This window comes from Netta rufina, assembly GCF_964035555.1.
Source record: "Netta rufina genome assembly, chromosome: Z".
Classification (NCBI taxonomy): Eukaryota; Metazoa; Chordata; class Aves; order Anseriformes; family Anatidae; genus Netta; species Netta rufina.
This window is the reverse complement of record NC_140126.1, coordinates 8,471,722-8,483,087: the sequence shown is the minus strand read 5'-3', so window position 1 is coordinate 8,483,087 and position 11,366 is coordinate 8,471,722. Positions and strand designations below refer to the sequence as shown.

At 36.8% G+C, this 11,366-nt stretch overlaps 1 protein-coding gene across 3 annotated transcripts in view; it reads right to left on the bottom strand.

Moving 5' to 3' along the window:
- Window positions 1–316: 316 nt before the first annotated feature.
- The window catches only part of RAI14 (retinoic acid induced 14), an 86,008-nt gene continuing 74,958 nt past the window's right edge, over window positions 317–11,366 (bottom strand). For 2 of the 3 annotated variants that reach the window (XM_084305330.1, XM_084305331.1), the window contains exons 9-18: window positions 11,052–11,230; window positions 10,356–10,384; window positions 9,214–9,300; window positions 8,468–8,545; window positions 7,698–7,758; window positions 7,243–7,361; window positions 5,207–6,733; window positions 4,258–4,407; window positions 2,613–2,678; window positions 317–2,360 (exon numbers count right to left, since the gene is read on the bottom strand). In XM_084305330.1, the coding sequence (XP_084161456.1) occupies window positions 2,283–2,360; window positions 2,613–2,678; window positions 4,258–4,407; window positions 5,207–6,733; window positions 7,243–7,361; window positions 7,698–7,758; window positions 8,468–8,545; window positions 9,214–9,300; window positions 10,356–10,384; window positions 11,052–11,230 (2,374 nt within the window). In that variant the 3' untranslated portion in view covers window positions 317–2,282. The remainder of the gene's footprint in view (window positions 2,361–2,612; window positions 2,679–4,257; window positions 4,408–5,206; window positions 6,734–7,242; window positions 7,362–7,697; window positions 7,759–8,467; window positions 8,546–9,213; window positions 9,301–10,355; window positions 10,385–11,051; window positions 11,231–11,366) is intronic. The other variant, XM_084305332.1, reaches the window with a different exon arrangement.

Sequence of the window (11,366 nt, the reverse complement as noted above, 5' to 3'; positions counted from 1 at the left end):
TTGTGGGACTTAGGCCACCTCCAATACTGGTCTAAGGTCATTTTAAACTTAGTTGGAATGCATCCAGTGGTGATGGAAGACCCATATTACTTCTAGCAGGACACCCATGGGAGAAATATCTCAACCTATCAATCCAACACAAGGCATAATCTGCCAAAGTGGTTGCGCTGGGTTTGGTGTAGATTCAGTACAAGCCATACATCTGACAGGTATCTGAACATGGAGTACAGAACACATTTGTACTACATTAAAGCAGTGAGTGCGGTGAGATTACCCTTGAGATAAAAAGTAACTGAAGGCACAAGGAGAACCAAGATGAAAAATTGGAAATAGTTTATTTTGCTGCATAAGGAAACTTCTGGTAAATTACATATAAAGAAACTTGCTATGCTGTAGTGTATAATTTTCAATATTCCACAAAGATAATTGTAATAAATATACAAACCAAAACAAAGTAGAAGACTAAATCCATCAGGCAACTTACAAAATGGTTCATCAAGTTTTATACTTCGCAGCATTGGCATGCTTAAAATCTTGTTGTTCATTCTGAAGTGCTGCAGCAAAATTCTTTTCACATTTCTTTGGAGCATTTTCAAAATCATCTAACTATAAAATACTGTCCAAAATTAGCAGGCATTAGTTAAACCACCCAAGAAAAGTAACACCAAGGTCTAACTGATGCAAAAGAATGTTTTATTTGTTTGTTTTTAAAATCCATTTTTGCTTTGCCAGGGTTAGGAATTATCTGATATAAGTGCACTATGAGTCCAGTCAGCCTCAGGCACTGCTGACTCTTGTCATATTATGACTCTATATAAACTTCAGATTATATAGCTCTGGAGATTTCTCTATTAGAGACATATCTACTACCAGAAATAAGACAAATATAGTGAAGCTGCAAGCTAGTTCAAATGGTTGTACCCTCGAGTGCAGTGTGTGCTTAGAAGAATTCTTCCATAGCTTCATAATAAGCCATACATCATTCATCAGGCATTTTTATTTGACTTCGAAATTTAAAAGTGCTGACAAAGGCTTTCTTAATGCCTCTGGCCTCTAGAAACAACATGTAGAAATTTTTGACACATTTTGCTCTTCTCTACCTTCATTTCTACATTTGTTGAAACAGCAGGCTAAATTGTATTTTACACTTCACTGCTCTGGACCACACCAATGGACAGGTCTATTATTCCATACAGATCTTTTTCAAACTGAGAACACTTCTCTATGCTTCACTATTACTGAATATTTGGGGGTATAGAAAGGAACTCTCTAAAACACGATTACCTAAAAATATTTGTTAATAAGCTTAATGCAAACATTACGTAGAAAAACGGTTTAGTTACAAAAAAAAATTCATTAGAGGGCCAATAAAAATATACTGAAGAGAAGATCTTTACAAAAGTGAGGTTAGGAAATATGAGGCATTGACATTCACTGTAAACATCCTGTGTTCACTAGAATCCCTTGTCTAAAGTATATGTTCTGGTTTTGTTCCTGAGCTTCATGGCCAACACTTGCATAGATAGCTAAACCTATCATGAGTTGTTTCTACAAGCCTTTCTGTACTGCTTTGTACAGAACTTCAATAGACTAATTACTTTACCTTTTGAAATAGTTTCATTCCACTAGCAGGCAGTTCAAGGAAACTATGAAGCATGGTATGATTTTTGTGTACTCAGTGCATTGGATGGGTTGGGACAGCTACAGTATGGTGTGCTAATCTAAAACAAAACTAAGTTAAGAAGTATAGCTGTTTGATGTTCTGGCTTACCATAAATACCTACTTCTGCTCACTGCTGCAAGGCTTGCTTCTGCTCTGCCAAAGAGTGCGTATGGCAAAATGTCTTGAATCTGAGTGCTACAACATCAAGCAATTATGCCTATCCCCAATAACAATATGCAGCTTATACACAGGTAAAGGAGACATGGAGAATTTCACCTTTACCCAGGTGGCATGAGTGCTTGCCTCCATATTAATCTCCCTCTGGGAGGAAGCTAGAAAGCAGTTTCAGGGTAAACACGACATGTAGTGGCCTAAGTAAAAAGTCTGAAGAACATACTTGCATTTTGGCTATGAAAAGCAGGCATGTGTTTAGTTACTGCACATGTCTATGCACATGGAAAGTGGTAGAGACAAACAAATTAATCCACCTCACAAACAGCACAACAACAACAAAAAAGCAGCAAATTGCCTGTTTTAAATCTTACTTTAAGGCAAATCTAGATAAACACCCACAACAGGATTAATGAAAATAGGGAGTTTTGCTTGTTTGTTTGTTTGTTTACTTTTTCTGTGATTGGCTTTTGCACATCGATAAAATTTGTTTAAGCACCTTCTGGACATCTTCATCCATTTGACCCTAGACAAGGGGAGAGAAAAGAAAAGGTGACTGAATTCAAACATTTCCCAACTCATTGAAAAGATTTACAAACTGTTTTTAAGATATAAGAATTACACCAATTTTCCAAAAGAAAACAGTGTTAAATTTGTGCTTAAACAGTCAATTCTTTCAGGTACTATGTGTTCAATACAACCTGCAATGTTCTGAATAGATCTGCAGCAAAAACATATTCCATTAAAACACCATGTAATGAGTAATATCTAACCATACCTGCACAGCGTAGAGAAGATGCATCCGGTAAACCGACACGATTTCCTGATGTTGTTTCTTTGTTTCCTAGAAAATAGTTAAGCAGAAAGTCACAGAGTATTCAGAACTGTGGAATTCAGAACTCCTCACCTAGACATATGGAGCTCTGTGAAAGTGATAATCTAATGTATGGGTGGAAAACTAGCTCAAACACAGGACTGTGCTGCTAGCTATCTAAAACATAATTTGCTGGGAAACATAGTCCACAGAAATGCTGTAATTCTAGCCAACTTTGTAATAAATAAATAAATAAATAAACAAACAAACAAACAAATAAATAAATAAATGGTGAGATGATATTAGTTGCAAGAAGTCCTGAGCTGCAAAGATGTGGAACAAGCACATACTCTGCTTCTCAGTTTATCAAAAACCAGAAGTAACCAAGGAAAGCCAACAATATTCTGACAAATCAACCCTTGACTCTTCTGGTGAAGGAGATTCTTACAAAGGTCTTAATCTATGAAATTCTCAGTTAATTACTATACATTCAAACAAGGAAAGTCAAACACCTTTTTTGTGATCAGACTGCCACATCCCAGAAGCCATCTTTCCAAACAAACATGAAGCTGCCAGGAAAGCCAGTGTAAGAGAAGGAAAGAATGTTTCCTGTTTTAAGTTGTATGCATCTCCTAATTTGTTGTGTATCTTTGCACTAATTTGCTGATCCTTGAGCTATGAGAGATGAAGGCTCCTTATTAATTTGGTGGACTGGGATAGGAAATACAAGCCTACACACTGACAGGACATGGTGTTTAACTATCTACCTATTTATTTCTCCTCACTGCAAGGGAATTTTTCTGGCTCATGTGCATATTAACTCCTGCATCTGTCTGCTGGGGATGACAGGACAGCACATAACAGTTAAGGCATTTAGTCCATCGGGCTGGGAATTTTCCTTTCAACTGTTATTCCAGAGCTTTCTACAAATGAGTCTCTGGTGGGAAGTACCTTCTCTTCACCCTCTCTAAAGTGAGTGAAAATGCTTCTTTGGACAGGCAAACATTTGGAAATAGCAATTATGGCTCAACCTGACTTAGAAGACTGAGCCTCTCATACACAAGCAAGTACAATTTTAAAAAGTCTTTAAGCTGTTCAGAATTTCAGAAAATGAACTGCGATTCCTGTAAACAGATGGACTTGCTTGATTTGAAACTTCACGCTTTCAGTGACTATTTTCTTCCAAAACGTCATGTTTCTTTTGGCTTAAAATAACAAAAAGATTTCATCTTTTAATACACATTCCTGAGAAAACACAACTTTAGTCCACTGCACACTGGCCAGATTTTTCACAAATCAGGGTCTCAGCAGCAGGTCTGGTCACTACATTCCACTACAAGTGCAGAAACTTTGATCCATTATCAATCTGAAGAAATATATACAGAAAAATAGTTTTCTTTAGTTAGACTATTTCTGGAAAAAAGACATCTGAAGTGACTTGAGGATTCCTACATGTTTCAGAGCATTACAAAATTTCTGTATGAAAACTCTTGTACTTATTGACTGTACCTCATTTTAAATAAGGCAGAGTTAAGAATGCCACGCACGCTTTTGGAGAACTGGCAATAATGGTGGGTTTATGAACTATTATTTATTATTATCTACTTACGGTCAGTTGGTTTTGCAACTGCTTCACTTGTTGTTGTAACGCCTCCAGCTGTTGGCTTTGTCTTTTGGGGGCACTGGTTGAGTAGGAAAGCTGAGAAAGGCTGTTCAATGCTTCTTTTAATTTGCTGACCTCCTTGGACATTTCATTGATCTATGAAGGTGAAAAATAGGTTTTCATGAAAAGCTGCAAGGCATACTATATTCCCACGGGTCTCATCCTATACAAATAAGTATTTGTGACTTATATTTAAAAAGTGGCAGAAAACTAGATGAAAACTCAATGGACAGAGATGTCATGTAAACAATGCTTCTCTACCACAATCCTAGCAGTCCTTCAGAATGCATTCCTGGCTCTGAAAAGGTAATATTTACAAAGATGGTATTTACCACCTTTGCAAATGCTGTGTCTTAACACAAGACCGAAACATACCAAACAGGCCAGCTATTCATACTAAGCAAAATGCATAGCTTTTTATAAAGAAATTGTGACATAGTTGCACAGGAAAAACAGCTGTCACACTGAGGTTGAGATGATACAGTAAACTCAGAATAGTGAATGTCCGCTGCTTCCTGATCCTGATGTTTCTTTGTCTCCTCATGAACCTCTTCCTGCTCTAAATTCAACTTTGAATTTGCTCAATTCAGGTTAGGTTCACTGAATTCTCTGAACCTTACCTGAACAGAACTTAGGAGGTGAACAGAAAGATGCTTATCTCCACCAGAGAGGAAGATAACTGAAGTCAAAAATGCTGAATAAAAACTCCTTTGACATTAAGATCTGTGAGACAGTACTTTGGCATCTGAATTTTCAGATGGTCACATGAACTCCAATGTTACTCCGCTCCGTGACACCTTACACCAACTGGGGCTTAAGGTCACTCATGCACCTTCCAATATGTTTTGTAGTCTGAATTCGTGTACTACTCCCTCCACAGCAGTGAATTACTAACCTTTTTATCTTTGTCCTCTTCTAGTTTTGATGTGCTTTCAGAGTATCTTTTCATTTCAAGTAAATCTTCTTGAGCTTGATGGTACTTTTGGTGAAGACCAGTCACCTCCTGTTCCTTTGCTTCAAGCAGAGTATGCATGCCTTCTTTCTCTTCTTTCAAATGCAAAACTTCATTTCTCAGTTGCATAACATCCAAGGACACATTTTCCTTCTCTTTGATTACATCCTTCAATTTGGATGACAAAGCACTAACTTCACCCTCTAATGAAGACTGGAGTTTTTCATACGTAGCCTTGGGTACCATTGCTTCATTAATTGCAGCTTTTTCTTCCAATAATTCCTTCTGCAGGTTTCTTACTTCACTTTCCTTGTTGGTAAGCAGTCCTTTGAGCTCATTTATTTCCTCCTCCATTTCCTTTACAGTACTTCGGAGTACATTCATCACCTGATGGTGTTCAGTAATTGGCAAAGAGTTTTGTTTCTGACTGTCTAACAGTTGCTTTAGTTCTTCTGCTTCATCTAATACTTTTGTGTACTGGGATTTCATTTCTGATAATTCACTCTCTGCTTTGTATTTCAAAGAATTTGTTACCTGCATCAGTTTCTCATGTTCATCTCTAGGAATGTAGTCCACAGCGATATCATCCAGAGTTTTTCTCTTCCTATAATCTTCAAGCTCTACTTGTGCCTCCTTGTACAATTGTGACAATTCACTAAGTTGCCTGTTGAGCTCATCTATCATTCTGTGCATTGCATCTTTCATTTCTCCAGACTCAGCACTAGACTGTAACTGTGTCTGATTTGTCAGCTTGTCCTGTAGCCTCTTAATTTCCTCTTGCCCTTCTTTGTACCTCTCAATCAACAGTGCCTTCTCCTGATTAATATTATCAATAACTGAACAATATGAATTCCTTATTTCTTCACATTCTTCCACAGACAATTTGCCTGCCACATTCTGCTCTCTTTCTTCAAACTTTTTCTGGAGCTCTCTCACTTTCTCTTTTTGTCTTTCACTTTCCTCCAATGCTTTCTTCAATTCTTGCTTAAGCACTTCAACTTCTTCACAGGTCACCTTCAACCTACTGAGCTCAGACCTGGTTTCTTCACTTTCAGAAGAAATGAGACCCAGTTTCACCTGCCTCTGTACATTCAAAACATCTTTCACAGTTTCCTCATACCTGTTTTGAGTTTCTTGGAACTTCACGTTAAGATCAGAGCCATTTTCTGAAATGTCTGTGTTATTTAAGCGATCTGCTTCTGGAACTCTGGACTGGAACTGAGCTTCTAAGTGCTTTCTTTTAGCTTCAGAATTTTCTAATTTCCTCTGCACATCCTTTAAGTCTTCCTGGAGGTACTTTATTTTTACTTCACTAGGGCTTGCCAAGTTTTCTTGAATTTGGGTGGCTTTTAATGTAGGCTTCAGCTCCTGAGCTAAGAACTCATTTTGTCTATCTACTGCTTGATCAAACTCTGTTTGGGTCGAATGATAAGAATCAATCGCAGAATCCACTTCTTTAGGTGTTCTTTCCTGTGCAAAAAGAAACCCAAACGAATGCATGATAAAAGCAAATACATTTATTTAAAACAAAATACAGACGAAAAAGGAAACAATCCTTGCCACATCCTACAAAGATGGGCAATTAAAGCACCATGGAAGAAACCTTTGGGTTTCAACTCAGAACCCAGCTGGTCCCATTTAATCATCTACAGTGACAGAAGGCAGCAAGTGCCAAGCTCCTCTGATAGTCTGTGTTGATCTCTGTATGCTAATAATCAAAGCTAAGCAAATTAAAATCAGATCTGCTAACACAACTGTTAACAGCATATTTTAGAATACAACTATCATAGTAAGCAAAGATATTCAGTAATTCATGGGAAAAGGATCAAAACACTAATTTTAATCCTCTGGATGCAGAGTGTTTCAATGATGAGCACCACAAGCTCTTTATATTTACAGAACATCTCTTTAAATCGGTTAGCAGCTCTTTGTTCCACTAAGAGGTTAACAGAGCACTAGAACAGCACAAAATACACCACCTGTAATTTGTCCTGTAGCTCCTTATTGTGTAATGTCAAAGAAGCAATTTTTGCTTGCATCAGCATAAGTAGATCTTGCTGTTCAGTTTCAGAACTCACGTCCAATAAACTATCAGCACCTTTGGAGGAAAAAAGATTCAAAAGCTTTCAGAACTTGAACCGATCCCACAGCTAGCTAGTTATTTTGCTTTCCAAATTAAACACTTTGTTTTCATGACTATTAAGTGCAGTGAACACGTGAACAATTCCTAGAGCTGTTTCCCCAAAAACGTGTTATGTCACCCAGTAGAAGCAGGTGGCAGCTGGTAGTGACATTACATAACATTATTCCCAACATTTACTGTGACTCACATTCTAAGTAGAATGACACAGAGCACATCTGAACAGACAGACTTTTCACAACACCTAAAAAACCTAACCAAGTGAGAAAATAAGGATTAAGCTTTATTGTATACCTGTTGTGCTGTCACTCAGTCTGTCTTTATTATCTCGAAGCAAGGAGCTGAATTCTTCTTGCTGAGACATGAGAAAAAAATTTAAAAAACACTTTCACAGAAAGCAGATGTAAAGTTGGACAATTCACAGAAGATAAATATAAATAGCATAGACCTTGTTGGGTGAAACCTGGCAAAACTTTTTTTTTTTTTTTTTTTTAATTTCAATTGTAGCATGTGGCCAGGACAGAAATTAAATTGCCTAGGTCTCATTAAATGTTAATGTAATTTGGGCTACTATCCCACAGATAGTTTGGAAAAGCTGCAGCTCCTGTGATAAATTGCTGCAATATATTGTGGTGTACTTAAAAAGAAATCTTCAATACCCTAAGATAAACTTCAAAACCATAAGACAAATATGAGACAGAACACGCTCAAGTATTTGCCTGATGTCTTTTGGTGACAGGGTCGCTACTTTTTGCAACACAATCCCATATATTTCACTGGTATTAGCTAATGAGTTCTCACACCATTAATAAACTTTCACAACCATATTCCTATATACTGACTAGTTTATGACTAATTCTATTTAGATGTTCGTTAAACATTAAAGCAATCCACATTTGCTTTGTAAATTACATTGAAATAGATTTAGATTCCTTTTTATTCTTAAAATGCTGCTAATTAATTCACAGGACATTCTGCAGTCAGCAAAATAAATTGCTATGGTATTACACATTCTTCCCCCATACTTAGTAAGAAAAGAAAGAAAACTTTGACATCTCACATACCTGGTCAGCAAAGAAAGCCTGTCCTTTTCCTGTCATGGGAGTTGAAGTTGATGAGCGTGGAGAGGACAAATCACTAAGCTGTAAAAGATTATATAGAAATAAGTATATGTATGCATACGTATGCGTCCATATAACTAATCCTGTGCCATAAACATGTGCACATAATAAACATGTGCCATATATAGACACAAACACATGCGAGCACTTTTCCTTGCACTAACATAAGTAACAACTCAGTTAATTTCAAAGAGCAAATTTAATTATTCAGTACTCTTTTGAGCCAGTATCACACTTGCAATGCGTTTGTTGTACGGATAGCTTTTCTGTTTAACATAAAACCTGTTAAACTGTATTTTGGTATACTATACAAATCAATTTAAGTGTTTTACTATCATATGTATATGTGCATATAATAACGTGTACATACATATGTGGATTTAAAATACATGTAATTTACTTAAGGAAGTCTGCAAAACAAGCAAACCTTCAATTTTAAATAGAAAAAGCACCTGTACAGTAAAGTTTGTACTACTGCATCTTAAACCATGCTGTATTTCAAGCAATTTTCTTAGTTAAACTCATCAATGTGTATTTTCATGGTGTCATCTTCATGTCAGGAAAAGCACTCATAATATGACAGGCATATAAAGTAGGAGAGACAGCTCAAATTCAGCCCACATCATTCACATAATGGTCAAAATGCTCTTCATCCCCTAAAAGTATCTCAAGATTGGTCTTTTCTTTACCTGAATAGGACTGATAGGAGGAGGTGGGGCTTTGCGTTTTTTTGGAGTTCCACTTCTTTCTGAACTTAATTTAGAGCCTTGATCATGCTGAAAGTTTCACCAGCCAGAGAAGGTAGGTTTGTTAGTTTGGTTAGTAAAGTCCGAGCAAGTTGTTTCACAAATATATATATACATATATATTTTCCCACATTAATATCAACTTTAGCAGCTCATGCAGCTCCTTTTTTTCTATGTAAAGACTACATCTCTAATAACACAAAGATATTAAACATGCCTAACAATAAGAATATGTTCCTTTGTAATCCATGCTTCAGTGAAAACAAACAAGATTTAGTGAAAAAGCAGAAGCTGACAACAAGTTTAGCACTAGTGATTTTGAATATTTTCAGAAATTCATTCATAGTCCAGTCATGCCATTCTTAATAGCTACCATCTTTCCTCTCCATCAACTTCCATTCATTCATATTCCAGCCATGCCACTCTTAACAGCTACCACGTTTCCCCTCCATCAGCTTCTGCCTGAACTCCCTGAAAAACCCAACTTCTCCACTCAGAGAAAGAATGAACTAATACATAGCACCCTCGTCTAATTTCCAGCCACCAGCAAGTAAGTCTGCAAGATATTTGCACTCCAAGATAGCATGATACTAAATACAGAATGTAAGAAACTTATTTAATTGCCTAAATCTGGTAAGAGTCTCAACAGATGGGGGTCACCAGTAAGGTGCAACCAGGGAAAACCTTCAGATAGATGTTTTGGAAACAGAAAACTTTTATGGGTGATTTTTTATACAGTTTTAAGAGACCGGAGTCCAGCAAAGCTCCTGCAATACATGAAAATGGCGGAGTATCCTCCTGGCACACATGTGCGCATGCACATGCAACCTCCCTTCCTTTTCTCACTGAGGAATCTGGCAGCTATGTCAGAGAGAAAGTAAACCCAAAACTGATGTTCCTGAAAGACATTCTTTAAATAAGCAACAAAAACTTTTCACATTACAGAGCAGTTATTAGATGTGCATCTCACAATGACTACTAGCTACTAGTCACATCTACTGCTACTAGTCATGGCAGTTACTATTTTTTCCATGAGCTACAAGCCTTTAAAGCCCAAGTATTTTTAAAATCAAAAGGATAAATACCTGCTTTGATTTAGTTGGTGATTTTGTATCTGTGAAGCAAGAAAAAAGCAGAATTAAGAACAACGATCAAGGAATATGTTATTTGCCTAACCCTTCTCTCAGCTCTACTTCCTGCATCATAAATGCTGTTTGTTTTTTGAACTCCTGTTTGAAATCTGAGCAATATACTTAAAATTAAAAATTCCATTTAAATACATCTTCTCCGCTGCTTTTTTTTGTTTGTTTCACAGTGATAAAAAATTCGAAGGATTGTGACAACTCTGCTTCTACTGTAGCCTCTCACCATTCGTTCACATTAACTTACTACTTCAAAAATCTGTTTTAGCTTGACCATAAAGTCCCGTCTGCATTAGTTCCTTCTGAATCCTTCTACTGAGGAGCTAAACATAGTCTTTCACATAATAAAGAGAAGATCTAGTTCAAATTCTATGCAAGAGTTCATTATGCTGTTATATCCGCTTACCTTGTCTTTCTCGAGACCACCTGTTTGCCCTGCTGAATATTTTGTCTCCCATTGCGTATTACCATATACAGCAAATACCACATTTTCCTGTTTTGAAAAGCTTCAGACAGACCATCTTGAAGGTAGCTTTTGAAAATTTTCAGGTTACTTTACAAAGTAAATTTGTTCATTAATAAACATAAACATAGCCAAAATGAAAAGGGACAAACAGTATAACAGCATCTCTTACGTACCCACATCCTGAGATAACTTTGATGATAGGAGATTCTGGATCCCTGCATTCTCAGAGATTTTGGAGTAATGCATGGCATTCTGCCCAAAGACGTCTACTAAACTGACATCTGCACCTTTCTTAAGGAACGCTTCCACCATGTTAAGGTTACCAGCTTCACAAGCCATCATCAAAGCAGTTCTGGACAAAAGAAACAAGATAAAATTATCAAGAATAGCCTTTGAAGCAGCAGCTCATTTTGTAAGGAAGAAAGAGTGACAGGTATTGTGTAACGAAGAACAAAATTTTATCAACATATGTATCAACACATATGTGC